The sequence below is a fragment of the Chionomys nivalis genome, chromosome 12 (genome assembly GCF_950005125.1).
Source record: "Chionomys nivalis chromosome 12, mChiNiv1.1, whole genome shotgun sequence".
Lineage (NCBI taxonomy): Eukaryota > Metazoa > Chordata > Mammalia > Rodentia > Cricetidae > Chionomys > Chionomys nivalis.
Genome location: NC_080097.1, coordinates 77,586,592 through 77,610,826, shown reverse-complemented (window position 1 = coordinate 77,610,826; position 24,235 = coordinate 77,586,592). Strand labels below are relative to the sequence as shown.

Sequence of the window (24,235 nt, the reverse complement as noted above, 5' to 3'; positions counted from 1 at the left end):
AGGAGAAACCCAGTAAGAAAAAAAGGGACCCCGATCATGGGATAGAGAAAAAAGGAAATCCCGATCAGGGAGCAAAAGGGGAGGAGGGTGAGAGACCCGTGCCAAGTGCACCCCTCTACCCACCCCTCGATGAATTTTTAGATGAGTTTGCCACCATAGACTTGTATGAGGATGAAGGACTAGAGGGAGATGAGGAACTAATTGAGTGGGAGGAGGAGGAGCTGGAGGAAGAGGCAGCTAGATATGAGGAGGGCCGATATGAACCACAGCCTAGCTATGCTCCACCGCCATACCCAGGTCGGAACAAGCGTGGTACGGCAGGGGGAGCTCATAGACTCTCTCAAAATACTCTTCGATATCTAGCCGAACTTACCCCAATCCCGTCTATGGCGTTTCCTGTTTTTGAGGATCAGGACCAGCGGAGGTATCATGAACCAATTCCATATAAACAGCTGAAAGACTTAGTCGAGGCCTCCCGGACTTGGGGACCCAACGCACAGTATACCATAACCTTATTGGACAGGATATTGAATTCAGCATTAACACCCAATGATTGGTGGGAGATAGCGTGGGCTTGCTTGACCACCGGGCAATACCTAGATTATAGATCTGTGGTGACAGAGGCAGCCCACGCGCAGGCTAGAGTCAACGCTCAAGCACAAAATACAGCGCCATGGAATGCTGACATGCTTCTGGGTCAAGGCCAATGGGCCATGAACCAGACAGCTTATCCAGTTCAGGTTTATCAACAAATCCATGATATTTATAAAAGGGCATGGAAAATGATCCCAAAAAGAGGAGAAGTGTCAGGAAATCTGACTAAGATAATACAAGGCCCAAATGAGCCATTCTCAGATTTTGTAGCTAGAATGGTGGAAGCAGCGGGAAAAATTTTTGGTGACGCCCAGGAAGCCATGCCGCTGGTGCAGCAGTTAGTGTATGAACAATGTACAAAAGATTGCCAAAGGGCCATTACTCCCTGGAAGGGAAAAGGGCTAGATGCCTGGCTAAAGGCCTGTCGTGAGATTGGAGGCCCATTGACAAACGAAGGGCTAGCCCGTGCCATGATAGCTGCCACAAAACAAAAGAGCCGCCAGAATGGCTGTTTTGCCTGTGGTAGGCAGGGACATTTGAAACGTGATTGTCCAAACAAAGGGAGCTCAAGCAATGGCCCACCGGCGGGCAGACAACCGGGCACCTGTCCTAGGTGTAAGAAAGGGAAACACTGGGCCAATGAATGCAGGTCAACAAAAGATATTAATGGTCAACCCATAAACAACCCATATGTTCCCAGGTCAAAAAACATGCAGAGGGGCCCCCGACCCCAGGGCCCCAAAATCTATGGGGCAATACAGGAGGGGAACATGGATCCTCCCAAATCGCCCGACGAGCCACATCAGGCTCCGCAGGGATGGACCTCCGTGCCACCTCCGGGTTGGTTTTAACTCAAAGTATGGGAGTACAAGCGATCCCCACTGACATGAAGGGACTGCTTCCAAAAGATTCAGTGGGAATTGTTATCGGTAGATCCTCTAGTACAATGAGAGGGCTGCTGGTACTCCCAGGAGTTATTGACCCAGATTATCAAGGGACCATTAAGATCATGTGTCACTCTCCTTTTGGAATTGTTTCTATAGCTCCGGGAGATCGAATAGCTCAGATGATAGTCGTGCCATCCATGCATGAGCGCTTTCCGGCTCATACCGCGGAGAGAGGAGACAAAGGGTTCGGGTCTTCCGGAGTAGATATGGCCTGCCTTTCCTTGGAGTTGAACGATCGGCCGATGTGTACATTAAAAATAGAAGGGAAGTCCTTTACAGGGCTGATAGATACAGGGGCAGATAGGAGCGTTATGAGCCATCAGTTTTGGCCTAAGAGCTGGCCGTTGCAAAAGGCTTCACAAACACTCCAAGGGCTAGGATATCAGAACACACCTGACATGAGTGCTAAGAGCTTAAAATGGAATGTGGATGGCCAAGAAGGATTTTTTCAACCTTTCGTACTAGATCTGCCATTAAATTTGTGGGGAAGAGATGTACAAAAGCAACTAAAACTTATGTTAACCAATGAGGGAAGTTACTCAAGTACTAGCCAAGAACTTATGAGTAAGCAGGGATATATGCCTGGAGCAGGTTTAGGCTGTAATTTACAAGGTAGGCCTGAGCCTATTATCCCAGAGGGAAAACATGATAGAAAGGGTTTGGGTTTTTCTTAGGGGCCACTGAAGATTATATAAAAATTCCATGGAAGACTAATAAGCCCGTATTGATACCCCAGTGGCCCCTCTCTCAGGAAAAACTCCATGCAGCATGGCAGTTGGTGAGAGAACAATTACAACTAGGACATATAGAGCCGTCCACGTCGCCATGGAATGCTCCCATATTTGTTATAAAGAAGAAATCAGGAAAATGGCGCTTATTGCATGATTTGAGAGCCATTAATGCACAAATGTCCTTAATGGGCCCGATTCAAAGAGGACTTCCTGTGCTTTCAGCTTTACCTAAAGGATGGCACGTATATGCCATCGATATTGTTGATTGTTTTTTCTCCATCCCCTTGCATCCAGCTGATAAAGAGCGCTTTGCCTTTACTATTCCTTCATTAAATCATGAGGAACCCGACAAACGATACCAATGGCGGGTCCTGCCTCAGGGCATGGCAAATAGTCCTACTATGTGCCAGCTCTTTGTGGATGCGGCCCTTACCCCTGTTAGGAGGAGTTTTCCTGATGTAAGAATAATTCATTACATGGATGATATCTTACTAGCGAGCCCAGAGAAGGTTAAGTTAGATCAGGCCTTAATTGCCTTGGAGGCAGCCCTGGGAGAGAAAGGACTTTATATAGCTCCAGAAAAGGTGCAAAAGACTGAAACGGTGGAATTTTTAGGATCTAAGATTGAATTACAGACAATCAGACCACAAAAAATTAAGATAGGCACACAACACCTAAAGACCCTTAATGATTTTCAAAAGCTTTTAGGAGATATTAATTGGTTGCGCGGATATCTCCCTATGACGAGGGAAGAATTAAAACCATTATTTAGGATTTTGGAAGGTAATCCTGATCTTAATTCACCAAGGAGTTTAACAGCAGAAGGACGCGAAGCCCTCAAATTGGTTGAGGCCGCAATTCAGAAAGTACAAGTGATGCGCATTGATCCTTTGCGCCCATTAACGTTTTGTATACTTCACACTTCTGGTAGCCCCACAGGGGTGTTTTGGCAAGATGCTCCGGTATGGTGGATACATAGCCATTCTCAAGGCCAAAAAACTTTAACTTATTACCCTGAAGCTGTTGCCTCTCTGGCCTTATTGGGGCTGAAGTTTTCAATTTCTACCTTTGGGTATGCACCAGATAAATTGATCATACCCTATACAAAAGAGCAGGTAGAGGTCCTTGCTGGTACAATAGATAGTTGGGCCATTCTTGTTACAGCTTATTCAAATTTGATAGATAATCATTATCCCCAAGATAAATTGTTACAATTTTTGTGCCATAATATTTTCCTATTATTACCTCTCAAACACCGATTTCAGGTGCACTGCATATTTTTACAGATGGATCAAAAACAGGATTAGGAGTTTATCAAGTTATGGGGAGCGAGCCAGTGCAGTTACAATTTCGCCCTGGAGCCCCCCAGGTGACTGAATGTTTGGTCGTTTTGGAAGTTTTCAAGGCTTTTCATTCATGCTCATTTAATTTGTTATCAGATTCCTCCTATGTTGTTAATGCAGTTCGACACTTGGAGGCTACATCACATATTAAAGAACAAAGTATGATTGCGGCAGTCCTTTATCAAGTACAACAGTGTATTTATAAAAGAGACACGCTGTTCTATATTGGTCACATAAGGGCACATTCAGGCTTGCCTGGACCACTCGCTGGTGCTAATGCCACGGTGGATGCTCTTACAAGAGAACAGCTTGGACTGCTATTATACGACCCAGTACTCCAAGCCCAATCCTTCCATTACAACTTTCATGTACCTGCCGAGACGTTACGCCTCTGCTTTAATATCACTAGGAACCAAGCCAGAGACATAGTCAAATCCTGCCAGACATGTGTGATGTTTCATCACCCGCCTCACACCAGGGTTAACCCTCGGGGATTGAAACCCCTAACCTTGTGGCAAATGGACGTAACCCACGTTCCTGAGTTTGGCAAACAGAAATGGGTGCATGTTTCTGTGGACACCTATTCAGGTGTCATTCATGCTTCCGCCTTAACGGGTGAGAAAGTGAGAAATGTAAAAACCCACTGTCTAGAGGCCTGGGCAGCTTGGGGAAAGCCTGTAACCTTAAAAACAGATAACGGTCCTGCCTATGTGGCCCAGGGCTTCAGATCCTTTTGCACTCAAATGCAAGTAGCTCATCTCACTGGGCTGCCCTACAACCCTCAAGGGCAAGGGATTGTTGAACGTGCAAATCGAACCCTCAAAGAGATGCTACAAAAACAAAAGGGGGGTATTGAGGGCTCTGCCTCTCCCAAGGATCGTTTATCACTAGCCCTCTTTACCTTGAATTTTTTAATCTTGGATAATCATGGCCGTTCACCGGCAGATAGACATGCTGGCCACATTATAACATCTACAGAATATGTAAAATGGAAAGATGTGTTAGATAACAAATGGCATGGACCGGATCCTGTAATACAGAGATCCAGGGGAGCTGTTTGTGTTTTTCCTCAGGAGCGGCCCGATATGGTGTGGGTGCCTTCGAGGTTAACCAGAACAGTGGCAGACAAAGAAGACGCCGGACAGCCCCAGGATGACGAGCCAATTCTCGAGGAAGCACCGTCTGACCCTGAACATCATACTCGCCCTTGCTCCCCTTCTGATGACTGTTAATAGCCAAGACAATTATTTTTGGGCAGTTACCCGCACCTGGCCCATTCCCATGCCGGTTACTAATGTTTCTAGAATCTTGCCCCATTTGTATATAAAAGATTGCCTTTTTGATTTGTCCTGCCAACAAGTAGATTATAGAGAAGAAGCTTATAATGCAACCAGCTACGATTTACAGGGAACCCTTTGCCTGACTAGTAATAGTAGCGCCTCCCTTCCCTCTTGTTTGATGTTAGACTTTAAGATGTTTGCTAGTTATTTAGATCCTTTAAATGGCATTCATGAATCGTGGATGCTTGATGCCATATTTCAGACTCTTAAGCAGGCGAATGGGGGCAAGTCAAGTGGCTCAGGTGATATAAGCAACCAGACTGTTTTTAATGTTACCACCTATACGTTAAATGTTACCGCTGCCCTTCCATTTGTTGTTCAGACAGGTAATTCCAACGGGACAAAAGACAATACCCATAATTACAACCTACCCTTACCTCGCTGTGAGCGTAGGGTAAATTTTCAATGGCCACCTACATTTTTAAATTGTGTCCCTCGCTTTGACAAGCCCAAACCAGCTTCTCTGGGCTGGTGGCTTTGGAAAGAGCTACCAAAGTCAACGAAACAAGGATTAAAAAGGGGTCTGCTTACCTCACCTTGGATTTATTCCAATCATTATGGAGGTTTTGTGGATCTGTCACCTTTTATTTTATTTAACACTTCCAAGTGGATATTAACAAATAGTTCAGGAGTGTTAAATGGGTCCAAGTTGTTGATCCAAGAGAGTGAAGGGGTGGCTAATATTTCCAAATCAAAAAATCCAGTTTGTGTGGATGCCCCGTTTTTATGGATTTTAAGCAATCACTCTACCGACAAGCAGCTTAACTGCTCAAAGACTTCTTGTGTATTATCTCAATGCTGGTCCTTTCGGCACACAACCGGCCTGCTAGCGAAGGTGCCTACCTTTGTGTGGGTACCAGTGAAGGCAGACCCAAATGAATTTTCTGTTTTGTCCCTGATTCGGCAAAAGTGAGATTTCGGTATCACAGCAGCTATCGTAGCAGCTATTGCTGTTTCCGCAGCTGCGGCTGTTACAGCTGGGGTAGCTATGGCCAACCAGGTACATGTAGCAAATACCATTAATGAAGTAGTGCAGAAAACCTCAGAAGCCCTGATACAACAAGAAGCTATAAATAAGCATTTGGCTTCAGGAATTTTATTACTTAATAAGAGGATAGATTTAGTGGAAGAAAATTTATATAAGATGTTTGATGTTATGGCTATGAGTTGTGTTTTACGCAAAGAATACTTATGTGTTACTCCTTATTTTGCATCATTTAATGAATCAAAACGATTATCCAATTACTTGAAAGGTAATTGGAGCTTGGAGTTTGAGCAATTACAATCCAATTTAAGCTTGAAAATTTTAAGTTTAAATGCTACCAAAGCAGAAGTGATTACACTTGGAGAGTTTACGGACTGGCTGGTTACTACCTTCTCTTATATTAAAGAGTGGGCTGGGGTTGGTGTGATTGGTGTGCTGATGTGTGCAGGGTTGATGGTGGCACTGTTCTTGATTATAAAGATGATGAGAGCACGCAAAAGGGAGAAGATGGCAATTGTCCGAGCACTCGCTGCACTTGAGGCTGGCACATCCCCCCAAGCTTGGCTCACTATGTTTAAAGAGACTTAAGCCATGTCTTTGCACCCAACGGGTCCTGTTGCCCATTGCACTTGGAAGAATGGCTTGCCTTACCCGGGGGGGGGGGCTTGCACCACAGAGTGCACAGGGTGAGCCACCCTGGAAATCATGGTTCCGTGCAGACGGGTTTCCTCTGACTAATTTTCCCGTCCCTGGAAAAACAGAGATTATCATTTTTGCCCAGGGGGGAACCCTCTAATTTCAGCCATGACTGGAGGTCTCTTTCTCTAATCAAACAAAAAAGGGGGAGATGTGGCGAACTATCGCCGCCATTACAAGATGGCGCCGAGAGCCTGATGAACAAGTGTGTTTTGGCGTGTTAGACCAACGTCTCTACCGCCTGATCTTGCTCTTGATCTGCCCAGCAACAGCTGCTTCCAATCCCATGCGGCCACGTCTCTTTCGTTCTGAACATGCCCATTCTCCCTGTATATATTCAGCCGCTTTCCGCCATTCGGGGCCCCCTACTTCCACCAGTCAACTGTAACCGAGTGCACTTCAATAAAGCGTGATAGAGAAGGATCCTGTGTCGGTGGTCATCATTTCATCGCTGGTCGAGTCTTGGCGGGCCACACATATGGAAAACATTTTCACTCTTGCTCAAACATGTGCAAAAAATAGCAATAAACTTGATTTCAAAAGTGCTTGTGACTTATAAACAATTAGAGTAAAACAAGTTGTTTTAGGTGTGCACTGGTTCTTTAAAAAAATTAGTTATCTTGCATTTTGTTTTGAAATGTTTTCATTTCCTGCCTCTGATTGCAGATGTACAGGCAATCATCAATCAACGGGAGTAAAATGGTGTCTAAGTGATCCTAACAGACATACTTTTCTTTATTATAAGATAATGACATATTTTTTAGTAGTCGAAATTATTTTCTACAAAGTTAAGACATGAGAAGGTTTCAAGTGAATGTCTCAAATTTTGCTGGAACAACCCTCCTCACCTGGCCATTATCTGTTATTGGTAAAAGATAAAGAACAAAAGTGTATAGGATGAGTGATGGTCAGTGATTTCTTAGAGTTTGATTTTGGTTAGAATCTTGTAGTTTTTATTTAAAGGACCATAGTGTGTCTTTATGTTGTTGTTTGTCAGGGCTACCCTTCTATGTTATTGATTTTTATTAATTGTTATTTAAGTATATTGCTCATTTTCTGGAAAATAATGGTTTCACCAATTTTGTTTTCAGGTTTCTCATGTTATGAGTTCCTTGATTTTTGTTGGTTTGGGAAGTTTCTGTGAAGAGATAGTTTTAATTTTCTCTTCTTTATGTTAGATATTTGTCTCTTTCCATTTCCTGGCATATCTATGTTCATGCTTATGTTGTTGCTGCTTAAAGATTGACAGGCAATGTAGTAATCATGTTTAAAAACTTCTTGTATATTTTTATCTCTTTCTTCTAATTAGCCTCAGCTATCAGCATGACATAGTGTAGAGTGATCTGAGAAAATACAAATTGAGAATATGACTAGATCAGAATACCTGATTAAGGTATCTGAGAGAGATTGTGTTGATTTTGATTGATATAGAAAGGGTGTTCCACTGAGTTCACAATATCTCTAAACAAGCAGTCCTGGAATAGATAGGAAAGCTAGCTGAGCACAAGACAGAGACAAAGCAAGAGGGAAAGCCTAAAAACAATGGTTCCACATATTTTTGCCTTTAGTTATTAGCTTGAGAATCTATCCTAAGATGTCATAAGGAGGAATTGTGAAATAGGGTTATCAACCAAATAAACATGTTCATTACCTGAGTTGCTTTTGATTACATAATTTAATAACAGCAACAGGGAAGAAAGTCAGAACAAAAATGGGACTCAAAGGGGATTTTGTTGCTGCAAAAGATCTGGGAATGTTGACTCTGAGAAGGATGCTCAAGATATCAGAAAACTGGACGACAAAGAGCTTAATCAGCTGTTCTTGTAGAACCTAGAAGGTGGGAATGTTGAGAGTAATGACAAACAGTAGAGGTCAAGGTCATAGGATTTCAGTGGGCAGTAGGATCTTCAGGGAACCATGCAGTTGGCTTGAGAGACCTGTATCATAGGTTTTTCAGGTTAAAGTCCATGGTTCTTGGGTCACAATATACCTTCCAGTTCCTGACAGACTGTTGCATTCCTTCAGGCAGTAAGCATTTAGGCTGATTTGTGCTTCTTTGTATAATCCCCTAGTAGTCAAGGAATCATGAATGCTTAACAGGACAATTGAACTTAGATATTAATCTTGTGTATGCTGTATAGCTTGTAAACTTCATTATATCCTGGTATAGACAGAGATTGCTTGTTCATTTTCCAAATGCCCAGATTTGTAATAATTATACAGAAATTGTATTAATTATAAGACTGCATATCCAATAGCTTAGGCTTATTAAATAATTTTCACATCTTAAATTAAGCCATTTTGATCAATCTGTGTATCGCCACATTGCGGTGGCCTGCCAGTAAGGTTCCATCCAGCATCTGTCTCCTTCAGTGGCTACATAGCATCTCCCTGACTCTGCCTTCTTTTCTTCTCTATCTCTGCTTGGAATTCCCACCTTGCTCTATTATGTGCTGTCATAGGCCCAAAGCAGTTTTTTTTTTATTAACCAATGGGAATAAAACATATTCACAGCTTACAGAGGGGAATTCCACAACATCCTGGAAGCTACAACTGTATTGATCCTAGAAATTGCCATTATCTTCTATATTTGATAAATAAAATGTCTGAGTGTCCTCAATAAAACAATCATAGCCTTGTCTTGTTGTGGCCTTTCTAGCCCAAGTCTGGCTTCATTCCTTGTTGCACGATCAGGTGATCTTAGCTTGGTACACAAGCACAGGTGCTTAGAAGACTTCATAAAAAAATTATCTACAGATCATTTGTGTGATATTTTTGTCCTAATCTTTCTTATTCTCTCCATGTCCTGAAAAAGAGCTTAGGCAGAATTACAGAGGTATAAACTGATTTCCTATACAAAATACTGCTTCTATTGGATGGTTATTACTGATGACTCATTCAGGTCTACAGTGATAAAAAAAACAAGAAAAAAGAGATGACAAGTGTAGCTGCAAGTTTCTCTCTCATCTGTCAGCTCTTAAATAATCATTCCTAGGCTTATATTAATTATAAATATTTGTCCAATGACTCAGACTATTACTAGCTAACTCTTACAATTAAATTAACCAATATTTTGTATATATGTGCTTTGCTACTTGATTCACGACTTGTTCCCTCACATCTTGTTCCTCTTGAAGCTCTTGGAGTCTCCTTGACTTCACCTTCTTTCTCTCTGTATCTGTTTGGATTTCCTAGCTAGCTATATTCTGCCCTGTCATAGGCTAAAACAGCTTTATTCATCAACCAATAAAAGCAACACATATTTGCTACATTCAGAGGGACATCCCACATCAGAAAAGTGTGTTTTGTTAAGAAAAACAATACTAGGTAGTTTCAGATGGCAGTCTAGTGGTGAGAAAGATGCAGAGATTATCAAGGGTTTTATCACCATTAAAGGGAAGAGCCTGGCTGTACATTCGAAGCCTAGGCACAAGCCTCATGTGTAAGACTGCATTTACCTAAGCCCTTAATTCCTGGAAGGAGTACACAAAGTGATTCCTTGTCCCAGGAAAAACATCATATAGAACGTACAATAAATTTGGTTCAAGCTTGGTAGAGTCCATCAAATCTTGGCAGGATTACCTATATCATACTGATTTAGAAAACAAGAAAGATGCAAAATGTAAAGGTCATAGATTCTTCTTTTGTGATCAGGTCATCACTATTTTGCTCATATATGTTTGGCAGAGTCAGAGCCCCAGTGAAGAAGAGATTGTGAGAATTCATTACATGAATTGGTGGAGATGAAGCTGGGTCACATTTCAAGATACCCAAGCTATGGGACATCTGCCATCGAGAAGTGCATAGGAGTGTGGAAGCAGCAAGAGTGAGATATAAGAGAGGTTGCAGGGTGTTGTGTGATATTTTGATCATATTTTGATAAAAGCAGGTTTAGGGTCAGAGAACAGAGCTTAGCTATTTACTGACCAAAGATGTCATAGAGGTTTGGAGGACTGTGGATAGATAGGAGACAAGAAGTAGTAAGGTTGAGCTGAGAGGGGATCTTGGCCTTTTTTGGATAGAGGAATGGAAGAGATATTCACTGGGGGCTTTTCCACTGTTTCTCTGATCTTTCAAGTTTTTTTCCTGATATTTGACTCCCAATTTTTATTGATAAAGATTAATTAGCTAATGTTTCATCTGTTTCCATAAAATTTATGCTTAATAAACAGAAAGGAGTAATCAAGACCCCTAGATATAAATTGCACAGTAGTTTATCAACTTCAATTTTTTTCTTTTTTAATTAAAATTTACACCTGTCCCCGTTTCCCATTTCCCTCCCCTCCTCCCAAATATTGCCCCCTCCCCCCACTTCCCTCCCCCTATCCTCATCCTCTTCTCCTCCCCCCACACCATTCCCCCTCCCTCTCAATACTGAAGAGCAGTCCAAATTCCCTGCCCTGCGGGAAGACGAAGGTCTTCTATCTACGTCCAGGAAGGTGAGCATCTAAACAGGGTAAGCTTCCACAAAGCCAGTTCATGTATTAGGATCGAAACCTAGTGCCATTGTTCTTGGCTTCTCATCAGCCTTCATTGTCCGCCATGCTCAGAGAGTCCAGTTTCAACCCATGCTTATTCAGTCCCAGACCAGCTGGCCTTGGTGGGCTCCCAATAAATCAGTTCCACTGTCACAGTGGGTGGGTGCATCCCTCATGGTCCTGATTTCCTTGCTCATGTTCTCCCTCCTTCTGCTCCTCATTTGGACCTTAAGAGCTCAGACCGTTGCTCCAAATTGAGTCTCTGTTTCTACCTCGATCCATCGCCAGATGAAGGTTCTAAGGTGATATGTAAGATATTCATCAGTATAGCATAGGGTCATTTCAGGTTCCCTCTCCTCAGTTGCCCAAGGTACCAGCTGGGGACATCTCCCTGGACACCTGCGAACCCCTCTAGAGTCAAGTCTCTTGCCAACCCTAAGATGGCTCCCTTAGTTAGGATATATACTTCGCTGCTCCCGTATCCTATATCCCAATCCTATATCCTATATCCTTCCTGTATCCCAACCATCCCAATCCCCTAAGCTCCTCCCATCCTCCCCTTCTCACGTTTCTCATCCCATTTCCCCTTTGCCCCATGCCACCTCACCCGCAAGTTCCCAGTTTTTGCCCTGCAATCTTGTCTACTTCCCCTCTCCAGGCGGATGACTATACGATTTTCTTTGGGTTCGCTTTCTTATTTAGCTTCTCTAGGATCACAAATTATATGCTCAATGTCCTTTATTTATGGCTAGAAACCAATTATGAGTGAGTACATCCCATGTTCCTCTTTTTGGGTCTGGGATACCTCACTCAGGGTAGTGTTTTCTATTTCCATCCATTTGCATGCAAAATTCGAGAAGTCATTGTTTTTTACCACTGAGTAGTACTCTAATATGTATATATTCCACACTTTCTTCATCCATTCCTCCATTGAAGGGCATCTAGGTTGTTTCCAGATTTTGGCTATTACAAACAATGCTGCTATGAACATAGTTGAACAGATACTTTTGTCATTTGATAGGGCATCTCTTGGGTATATTCCCAATAGTGGTATTACTGGATCTTGGGGTAGGTTGATCCCAAATTTCCTGAGAAATCACCACACTGATTTCCAAAGTGGTTGCACAAGTTTGTATTCCCACCAGCAATGAATGAGTGTGCCCCTTTCTCCACAACCTCTCCAGCAAAGGCTATCATTGGTGTTTTTGATTTTAGCCATTCTGACAGGTGTAAGATGGTATCTCAAAGTTGTTTTAATTTGCATTTCCCTCATCGCTAAGGAGGTTGAGCATGACCTTAAGTGTCTTTTGGCCATTTGAATTTCTTCTGTTGAGAATTCTCTGTTCAGTTCAGTGTCCCATTTTTTAATTGGGTTAATTAGCATTTTAAAGTCTAGTTTCTTGAGTTCTTTATATATTTTGGAGATCAGACATTTATCTGTTGTAGGTTTGATGAAGATCTTCTCCCAGTCAGTGGGTTGCCTTTTTGTCTTAGTGACAGTGTCCTTTGCTTTACAGAAGCTACTCAGTTTCAGGAGGTCCCATTTATTCAATGTTGTCCTTAATGTCTGTGCTGCTGGGGATAAACATAGGAAGTGATCTCCTGTACCCATATGTTGTAGAGTACTTCCTAATTTTTCTTCTGTCAGGTTCAGTGTGTTCAGACTAATATTGAGGTCTTTAATCCATTTGGACTTGAGTTTTGTGCATGGCGATAGATATGGATCTATTTTCATTCTTCTACAGGTTGCCAACCAGTTCTGCCAGCACCATTTGTTGAAGATGCTCCCTTTTTTCCATTGAATACTTTTAGCTCCTTTATCAAAAATTAGGTGTTCATATGTTTGTGGGTTAAAATCAGAGTCTTCTACTCAGTTCCATTGATCGACTTCTCTGTTTTTATGCCAATACCAAGCTGTTTTCAATACTGAAGCTCTGTAATAGAGTTTGAAGTCAGGGATGGTAATGCCTCCAGACGATCCTTTATTATATAAGATTGTTTTGGCTATCCTGGGTTTTTTGTTTCTCCATATAAAGTTGATTATTGTCCTCTCAAGATCTGTGAAGAATTTTGATGGGATTTTAATGGGGATTGCATTGAATCTATAAATTGCCCTTGGTAGAATTGCCATTTTTACTATGTTGATCCTCCCAATCCAAGAGCAAGGGAGATCCTTCCATTTTATGGTATCCTCCTCAGTTTCTTTCTTCATAGACTTAAAGTTCTTGTCAAATAGATCCTTCACTTCCTTGGTTAGAGTTACCCCAAGATATTTTATGCTATTTGTGGCTATCGTGAAGGGTGATGCTTCTCTGATTTCCCTCTCGGCTTCCTTATCCTTTGTGTATAGGAGGGCAACTGATTTTTTGGAATTGATCTTGTATCCTGCAACGCTACTAAAGGTGTTTATCAGCTGAAGGAGTTCTTTGCTGGAGTTTTTGGGGTCGCTTATGTACACTATCATATCGTCTGCAAATAATGAAAGTTTAACTTCTTCCTTTCCAATTTGAATCCCTTTGATCCCTTTATGTTGTCTTATTGCTATTGCTAGAATTTCAAGCACTATATTAAAGAGGTATGGAGAGAGTGGACAACCTTGTCGTGTTCCTGATTTTAGTGGAATAGCTTTGAGTTTCTCTCCATTTAATTTGATGTTAGCTGACGGCTTGCTATAAATAGCTTTTATTATACTTAGGTATGACCCTTGTATTCCTAATCTCTCTAAGACCTTTATCATAAGGGGATGTTGAATTTTGTCAAATGCTTTTTCAGCATCTAATGAAATGATCATATGGTTTTTTGCTTTCAGTTTATTTATATGATGGATTACATTGATAGATTTTCGTATGTTGAACCAGCCCTGCATCTCTGGGATGAAGCCCACTTGATCATAATGGATAATTTTTCTAATGTGTTCTTGGATTCGGTTTGCCAGTATTTTATTGAGTATTTTTGCATCGATGTTCATGAGTGAGATTGGCCTGTAGTTATCTTTCTTGGTTGTGTCTTTGTGTGGTTTTGGTATCAGAGTAACTGCAGCTTCATAAAAGGAATTTGGCAATGACTTCTCTGTTTATATATTGTGAAATACATCAAGGAGTATAGGTATTAAGTCTTCTTGGAAGTTCTGGTAGAATTCTGCATTGAAGCCGTCTGGACCTGGGCTTTTTTTGGTGGGGAGGTTTTTTATAACAACTTCTAATTCTTTGCGACTAACAGGTCTATTTAGATTGTTCACCTGGTCCTGGTTTAACTTTGGTATATGGTACTTATCTAAAAAAGTGTCCATTTCTTTTACATTTTCCAATTTTGTGGCATACAAGTTTTTGTAGTAAGATCTAATGATTCTCTGAATTTCCTCTGTGTCTGTGGTTATGTCTCCCTTTTCGTTTCTGATTTTGTTAATTTGCGTATTCTCTCTCCGCCGTTTGATTAGTTTGGATAGGGGTTTATCAATCTTATTGATTTTCTCCAAGAACCAGCTTTTTGTTTCATTGATTCTTTGGATTGTTTTCTGTGTTTCTATTTTGTTGATTTCAGCCCTCAATTTGATTATTTCCAGTCTTCTACTTCTCCTAGGTGAGTCTGCTTCTTTTTTTCCTAAAGCTTTCAGGTGGGCTATTAAGTCTCCAATGTGTGCTTTCTCCGTTTTCTTTAAGTGGGCACTTAATGCTATGAACTTTCCTCTTAGCACTGCTTTCATAGTGTCCCATAGGTTTGAGTATGTTGAGTCTTCGTTTTCATTGAATTCAAGAAAGACTTTAATTTCTTTCTTTATTTCTTCCTTGATCCAGGTGTGGTTCAGTAGTTGACTGTCCAGTTTCCATGAGTTCATAGGCTTTCTGGGGATAGCATTGTTGTTGAATTCTAACTTTAATCCATGGTGATCTGATAAGACACAGGTGGTTACCGATATTTTTTTGTAAATGTGTAAGTTTGCTTTGTTACCGAGTATGTGGTCTATTTTCGAGAAGGTTCCATGAGCTGCAGAGAAGAAGGTATATTCTTTCCTATTTGAGTGGAATGTTCTATAGATGTCTGTTAAGTCCATTTGATTCATTATCTCCCTTAATCCTCTTATTTCTCTGTTAGGTTTCTGTCTGATTGACCTGTCCATTGGTGAGAGAGGAGTGTTAAAGTCTCCTACTATTAATGTGTGCAGTTTCATTGCTGCCTTGAGTTTTAGCAATGTTTCTTTTACGTACGTGGGTGCTTTTATATTAGGGGCATAGATATTCAGGATTGAGACTTCATCCTGGTGTATTGTTCCTGTTATGAGTAAAAAATGTCCCTCTCCATCTCTTTTGATTGATTTTAGTTTGAAGTCAACTTTGTTAGAAATTAGTATGGCCACACCTGCTTGTTTCTTAGGTCCGTTTGCTTGATAAACATTTTCCCAGCCCTTTACTCTGAGTAGATGTCTGTCTTTGTGGTTGAGGTGTGTTTCTTGTAAACAGCAGAATGTTGGATCCTGTTTTCGTATCCAATTTCTTAGTCTGTGCCTCTTTATAGGTGAGTTGAGTCCATTGATATTAAGTGATATTAATGACCAGTGGTTGTTAACTCTGGCCATTTTTCCTTTCTTTCTTTCTTTATTTCTTTCTTTCTTTCTTTCTTTCTTTCTTTCTTTCTTTCTTTATTTCTTTCTATCTTTCTTCTTTCTTTCTTTTGGTAGTAGAGTTTGTGTGTTTCCCTTCTTCATGTTGTGCTGGTGAAGGGTCATTAGATATCTGAGTTATTGTGGATATTGTTGGACTCCTTGGTTTGTGATTTTCCTTCTATTACTTTCTGTAAGGCTGGATTTGTGGCTACGTATTGTTTAAATTTGTTTTTATCCTGGAAAATTTTGTTTTCTCCATTTATAGTGAATGAAAGCTTGGCTGGGTATAGTAGTCTGGGCTTGCATCCATGGTCTCTTAGTTTCTGCAGTACATCTATCCAGGACCTTCTGGCTTTCATGGTTTCCATAGAGAAATCAGGTGCAAGTCTGATAGGTTTACCTTTATAGGTAACTTGACCTTTTTCCTTTGCAGCTCTTAATATTATTTCTTTATTCTGTATGTTTTGTGTTTTGATTATTATATGACGAGGAGATGTTTTTTTTTTTTTTTGATCCAGTCGATTCGGTGTTCTGTATGCTTCTTGGACCTTCAAAGAAATATCTTTCTTAAGGTTGGGAAAGTTTTCTTCTATAATTTTATTAAATATATTTTCTGGACCATTGAGCTGTGCTTCTTCTCCTTCTTCTATCCCTATTATTCTTAGGTTTGGTCTTTTTATTGTGTCCCAGATTTCCTGAATGTTTTGTGATGAGAATTTGTTGGTTATGCTGTTTTCTTTGATCAGAGTGTTTATTTTCTCTATGGTATCTTCAGTGTCTGAGATTCTTTTTTCTATCTCTTGTAATCTGTTGGTGGTACTTGTCTCTGTAGTTCCTGTTTGTTTATCCAAATTTTCCATCTCCATCCTTCCCTCGGTTTGTGTTTTCTTTATTACTTCCACTTCATTCTTCAAGTCTTGAACCGTTTCCCTTACCTGTTTGATTCCTTTTTCTTGTTTCTCTTGGTTTTCTTGGGTATCTTTGAGAGATTTATTCATTTCCTCTACCTTTTTGTTTGTAATCTCTAATTGATTATGGCAGTTTTTCACCTCCTGTTTAAGGTCCTCTATTATTTTCATATAATTCACTTTTGAGTCGAATTCTTCTAATTCTTCTGGATTAGGGTGTGCACTTCTTATTTCGGGATTCCTGGATTCTGGTGATGTTGCGTTGCCTTTCAAGTTGTTGGGGGAATTCTTGCATTGGCACCTGCCCATCTCTTCCTTCAAATGGAGCCAGGAGAGGCCTGGTGTCTTGGACCAGTCTTTGCTGTGACTATCTCTCTGGGTGTATCTCCTCAGTGTAGGGGCAGGAACTGTTCCCTTCCAGATGAACTCCTCAACACAAAAACAGGGACGCCTGGTATTCCAATGACCCGCGGAAAAAAGGGCGAATGCAGGCGGTAGAGCGGGGTCGAATAGAACACAGGCGACACTGCAGTACAAGCTGGAGGTGCCTGTGCTCCCTTTCGGGGGTTGCTGAGGCCTGCCCGCTAGGCAGGCACTCACTGCTCTCGTTGGTAGCCTTAGTATAGGGGGGTTTGTGCTCTCTACTGGGACAGTCTGCTCCAGGGTAGCACACACTCACCCGTCCAGATGGAACTTGTCAGCACCTACACAGGGACTCCTGGTAGCCCCAAAGAGCCAGGGACCAAGGGAAGTAGGAGGCAGGCAGAGCAGGTCCAGGAGAGCACAGCAGACCCTGCAGCCCCAGCAGCAGGGGCCCGCGTTCCCTGGCGGGGACCTTGAGGCCTGCCCTCTAGTCAGGCACTCACTGATCTGGGTTGGTAGCCTTAGTGAAAGAGTAGGAAACTGTTCCACAGCAAAGGACCTTGCAGACAAGGCATTCTTGGGGGTGGGGGTGGGGGCATATGTGTAGGAAAGAAAGCCCTGCAGCAGGAGCTGGGGGAGGGGCATTTGTGCTCTCTACCGGGACAGTCCGCCCCAGGATAGCCCACACTTACCCGTCTGGATGGAACTTCTCAGCACCTACACAGGGACTCCTGGTAGCCCCAATGAGCCAGGGACCAAGGGAAGTAGGAGGCAGGCAGAGCGGGTCCAGGAGAGCACAGCAGACCCTGCAGCCCCAGCAGCAGGGGCCCGCGTTCCCTGGTGGGGACCTTGAGGCCTGCCCTCTAGTCAGGCACTCACTGCTCTGGGTTGGTAGCCTTAGTCTCAACTTCAATTTTTTAATGATAATGCAAAGGGAATGGCAGCTGTGGAGAAAGTTAAAAGTTATAACCTTTCATTTTTTATTTAGACAAAAGGGAAAATGTTGTGGAACATTGATTAAAGATGTGTTACATCCATTTATGCTGTGGAATGTTAGTTTAATGACACAAGAGTGTGTTGCATTCCTTTATGTTGCATTTTTAATTCTGTGAAGCTGTGTTACTTTGCCTGCCTAAAACATCTGATTGGTCTAATAAAGATCTGAATGGCCAATAGCTAGGCAGGAATGGGATACGTTGGGATGCCAGGCAGAGAGAATAAATAAAAGGGGAAAGAGAGGAGGATTGAGGACCAAGAAGAGAAAGAGGAGAATGTTGGGGATCAGTCACCTAGCTTCACAGTTAGCCACAGAGTAAGTAGTAAAAATGGGGGCTGGAGAGATGGCTCAGTGGTTAAGAGCATTGCCTGCTCTTCCAAAGGTCCTGAATTCAATTCCCCGCAACCACATGGTTGCTCACAACCATCTGTAATGAGGCCTGGTGCCCTCTTCTGGCCTGCAGGCATACACACAGAACATTGTATACATAAATAAATAAATAAATAAATAAATAAATAAATAAATATTTTTTTAAAAAGAAGTAAAGAAAGGTATAGAGAATAAAGATAAAATCCCAAAGGCAAAAGTTAGATAGAATAATTTAAATTAAGAAAAGCTGACAAGAACCAAGCTAAGGCTGGGCATTAATAGGTAAGAATAATACTCCATGTGATTTAATTGGGAGCTAGATGGTGGACTTCCAAAAGAGCCAAAGAGTAAAAAAAAACTAACTACAGGATGGTTCATCTGTGGGTATATGCCCAAGACTATATATCAACATCCAGGGGTAGATCTATTCTCAAATTTCTGAGGAACTGCCACTTTGATTTTCATAGTAGCTTTATAAATTTGTAAAAGGTTTTCCCCCATAGATAACCAGAGTGATATAGCTGAAGTGATGCTGAGCTCATACCAGTCTATATTTTAAGAGTTTTTCAGTGACTTGAAATTATTAGGCCTGTTCATATCCCAATATCCAAGTTGGGAGGCTCTGAACCACTGCATACTCCAGATTCAGGGGATCTCACACCCTCTTTTCTTATATGTCACCTGTATACACATGGGAGACATTCTTTCTCACACATAAACATTTACAAAATCAGGGATAAACTTCTAAAATCCTTGCGGCTTATAAATCAATTAGGGCAAACAAGTTGCTTTAGGTGTATAATATAAATCATACACTGTTTCTTTAAAAAAAAGTTGCATTTGGTTTGAAAATGTTTTTATTTCCTCACTCAAAAATTCAAAGAAAACAAAATAATATACATAATTCAGACACTCTGTACATAGTCTATCTTTACATGGGTTATTTGTTTTTATTCTATTACTTTTTTATATTTATTTTATTGTCTTTTTGAATTTATGACTGTTCTCTTTCTCTTTAAAGACTTCATTTTTTATAAACCATTTACATCTTTTTATAACTATATTATTTTTCCTTTTCTCTCCCAGCTGTATGTACATTTTTAACACACTCTGTCTCATTTAGAGGACTTTTATGTATAAATTTGTCCTACTGTGTATCTGTTATTCTTTCCTGTTCAGGAGTGTGCTTCTTAAAATGCTAAGCACTTATAAACTTAAGCTGTGCCATTGGTAGAGCAAATACGGCCTGCCTGTTTCATTCACAAAGTCCAACATCGCAGAGGCATATTTGCTGCTTCCAAGAGCCATGTACATTGCCCCATTTTCAGGCATACACAGGGTCTAAGTTGCCATTAACAATCTTCTCACAGACCCCATAACTGGTCCACCAGAAAGAGTCAGAGTTCACGCTCGCAGCAAAGCCCTGAAAGCTGGCATTTCAAAATGGTGCATCTTTTTTTCTGCTACCTCTAAATCAGGAAAACCTCTCTTAATGGTGCCAAAGCATGTGACCAGTAAGCAAAGCCCATTTGGGGAAAGAAATGTGGCTAAACTTCATATTTTAGTGTCTAGAATTCCTTTTCAAGCTCTCTAAGATTTTAAGTGGATTTTATTTGGCCACCTGGTCATGTTTGTTAAGGGAAACTGCTTGTTAGTTCCCAGCTGCTAAGCCGAAAAACAATCACACAGAATCTGTATTAATTAAATCACTGCCTAGCTCATTGGCTCTAACTTCTTATTGGCTAACTCTTACATATTAATTTAATAAATTTTTATTAATCTGTGTATTGCCATGTGGCTGTGGCTTACAAGATAAAGTTCTCTGCATCTGTCTTCTGCAGGGCTACGTGACTTCTCTCTGACTCCGCCTTCTTCCTCCCAGCATTCAGTTTAGTTTTCCCAACCCACCTAAGAGTTGTCCTATAGCTCTGTTATAGGCCCAAAGCAGTTTCTTTATTAATCAATGACAATCACAGCATACAAAGGGGAATGCCACACTATGAGTTTTTATAGCCTCAACCCATTTTCTGTTCCGTGTGCCTACTGTGTTATGGTTGAAATTAATCAGTCAGCTTTCTGTCATTACTTACCCACCATCATAAACTCTATCACTAAATTTACAGATGGTATCGTTATCTTTTCCAGGATGGTATGTATTCATGACATTAATACTGGCTGTGCCTTCTGAGTCATAGGCTTGCAGGTGCATAACCTTCTTTCTGCCTATTTAGTTTGTTTTGAATTTTTATTTTAAAAAGAATATTTTACCTGTATGCATGGATATGCACCATGTGAGTACCTGGTCCTTCATTACATTGATCAAAAGATGGTACTAGAAAATTGAACTTGGAATAATGGATAGTTACAATCCCCCATGAAAGTCCTTGAGCCCACTTGTATGCAAGACCAGGATGACTCTTTACTGTTTTGCCATCTTTCCTGCTCTGTGTTGATTATTTGTAATCAGCACATTAATTGCTATTGTTTTCATTTGTCTATTTGTAACTTTATAAACACATGGTACCTTTTAGTCAAATCTTATTTATGTTGCAGTTTAAATTGGGGCAAGAGGTATTTAACATGTAACATGTATTTCTGGTTGCTTTAGAAGTGATTGCATGGACAAGGCTGGTATTCAACTCAGAGGTAGATAGACATACATGCTTCTGTCTTCTGAGTACAAGGATTAGAGGCATGATTCAATATATCCAGCTTTTTCATCTCATGTTTCTTTTTTGTAGTCAGAAATTAATCATTCATATAATTTCTCTTATCTGTACTCTGTACTGTTGATCTGTTTATGTATCTTCCATTGTTGGTTAGTAGGCATTTCTCTTGCAAGGTGATATCCCATTCAAAGAGTTCAGAAATAACAATGGTGAACTTCGGGATCAGTTTGCTTCTAACGTGACTTGGTGATTAAATTATGATGTCTATATCATGGAATAAATATGGGAAGCCCCAGAATTATATGACTATACTGTCAAAGAAGTACACTTTTACAGTGTTGTCAAAATCATACTTTCTGTTGTACATATTTATGGGACATTTTAGAATGCAGTGACCTATTATGACGTGCATGTCAACTTCACTTGGGAAGAGTGGACTTTGCTGAATCCTTCCCAGAAAAGTCTCTACAAAGATGTGATGCTGGAGACCTACAGAAACCTCACGACTATAGGTAAGACTGAATTATCTTTTATGTTTCAAATAAGGGGACAACTGTTCATTGTTTAATGATGCTCTTTTGTAATATGATTGAAAAAGAATGGGTAAAAAAAACAGGCATGGTTTTAACTTTTGCTTCAAATGGTAACCAAATTTTTTTACAATTTTTTAATATATATCATACATTTTTCTGTCACTATATTTTAGGATATAATTGGGAAGACCATAATATTGAAGAACATTGTGAATGTTCTAGAATACATGAAAGGTAATTTCCATCTATAAGCTGATACATATGTACTCCTGAAGAATTTGTAATGTATCCTCTATGTTTTAAACCAAAACAACAATGTAAATAATAAAGTGCTTTGATGATTATTAAATTATCACAAAATCATATACCTAAATTTCAGATAAGTGAATAACATTTGAAAGTCATTCTTTTAAAAAAGAAGTCAAGGAAACAATATGCCTTAACTCATATTTCCATTTGAATCATAATACAATGAGCTATACTATAAAATTGCCAATACATTTATTTCATATTATTCATATTACAAAAGATACATTTTGAAAAGGTGATAAGCATATCTCTGAAACTCTCTATTACACTAATAGTACATAGAAAAGGCAGTTTAACCCATATACTTGTGATTGTGAGGGGGTACATATACTTAGTGAAGGGGTAGATAGAGTCACAAATCAAGGGGCAGCTGTTGTGGAGAGGCCTCAATCCAGATACCACAAGTCTATGAAGAAAGAAAGTCAAACTGTGAACTCATTGTGGAAGCCTTATATTTGTTATTCTTCCTTTACTAAGTATATCATATGTTCCTCTGGATACAAGCCTCATGAGTATAGTGATGTGAAGAAATATAACATACCTCTCTCTCAGAACAAATAGAAGATATGTAGCAGTCCCAATGTTGAGTATACTTGTTGAATTTGATGTACAAGTATAGAAGTAATTGTTTTTCTAGTCTCATTGTTAATATAGCAACAAGCTCACGTTTCAGAAAAGCACCATGAGTACTAGGACTGTGTAAAAACTTCTGTTTGCCCTAGTTCACTTAACAAATGTAGTATCACTCACAGTATAGGAAATTTTATGAATGCAATAAGAGTGGTAAAGCTATGAGTTTTTTTAGTTCTCTTCAACTACATGAAACTCTCACACAGAAAAAAAAAGATTCTGTAAATGTGAACCATGATAAAGGCTGTTATCAGTTATCCTCAAAGATGAAAAACAAGCCTTAATGAAGGGGAAAAACAAGATTGTAAACATGGTGATAAAACCTTATATAAAATTCTTCTTTAAAATATGACAAAATTGTAAAATTATACAGATAAAAATATTCAACAATGTATTAAATGTAGGAATGCTTTCACAAGTACCATTATCATTGTAGGCATGAAAAAAGTCAAACTAGAGAGAAAACTTCTGTATATATTCAAAATGTTAAAGCCTTTGCATGTCATCTTCACAGGCATGAAAAAACACATACTAGATTGAACCCTATGAAGAAAATGAGTACAGTAAAGCCTTTTCACATCACAGTCATCTTCAAATGCATAAAAGATCATACACTGAAGAGAAACCCTATGAATGTAATCAATGTTGTAAACTCTTTGCATGTCACTGTACTCTTCACATGCATAAAAGAACACATACTGGAAATAAGCCATATGAATGTATTCAGTGTGGTAAAGCCTTTGCACTTCCCAGTACTTTTCAAATGCATAAAAGAACACATACTGGAAAGAAGCCATATGAATGTAATCAGTGTGGTAAAGCCTTTGCACAGCACAATCATCTTCAAATTCATGAAAAAAGCCATACTGGAGAGAAACCCTATGAATGTAATCAGTGTGGTAAAACCTTTGCATGTCCCAATTCTCTCCAAAAGCATAAAAGAAGCCATACTGGAGAGAAACCCTATGTATGTAATGAAAGTGGTAAAGCCTTTGCACAGCACAGTGGTCTTCAAACTCATGAAAGAACCCATACTGGAGAGAAACCCTATGTATTTAATCAGTGTGGTAAAGCCTTCGCACAGCAAGGTCATCTTCAAACTCATGAAAGAAGCCATACTGGAGAGAAACCCTATGTATGTAATCAGTGTGGTAAAGCCTTTGCACAGCACAGTTATCTTTAAACTCATGAAAGAAGCCATATTGGAGAGAAACCCTATGTATGTAATCAGTGTCATAAAGCCTTTGCATATCCAAGTAGTCTCCAAATGCATAAAAGAACCCATACTGGAGAGAAACCCTATGAATGTAACCAGTGTGGTAAAGCATTTACACAGCACAGTTGTCTTCAAACTCATGAAAGAAGCCATACTGGAGAGAAACCCTGTGAATGTAATCAGTGTGGTAAAGCCTTTTTATAGCACGTTCATCTACAAAGTCATGAAATTAGCCATGCTGGAGAGAAAACCCTATGACTGTAATCAGTGTGTTAAAGCCTTTGTAGGTCACAGTACTCTACAAACACATGAAAGAACACATACTGGAGAGAAACCCTATGAACATAACCAATGTGGTAAAGCCTTTGCATGAATAGTAATCTCTGAAAACATAGAACCCATACTGGAGAGAAACATTACGTATATATTGTGGTAAAGGCTTTGTTTATTGTAGTCAACTTCAAAGACATAAACTAACATATGCTGGAGATAAACTCTATGAATATAATGAGTGTGATAAAGCCTTT

The 24,235-nt window shown here is 40.1% G+C and overlaps 1 protein-coding gene across 1 annotated transcript; it reads left to right on the top strand.

Moving 5' to 3' along the window:
• Positions 1 to 17,922: 17,922 nt before the first annotated feature.
• LOC130884745 (zinc finger protein 431-like) lies at positions 17,923 to 22,423 on the top strand. Its single transcript, XM_057785867.1, has 4 exons — positions 17,923 to 17,940; positions 21,406 to 21,532; positions 21,727 to 21,787; positions 22,258 to 22,423. The coding sequence occupies exons 1-4, from the start codon at positions 17,923 to 17,925 to the stop codon at positions 22,421 to 22,423; spliced, it is 372 nt and encodes a 123-aa protein (XP_057641850.1).
• Positions 22,424 to 24,235: the final 1,812 nt, after the last annotated feature.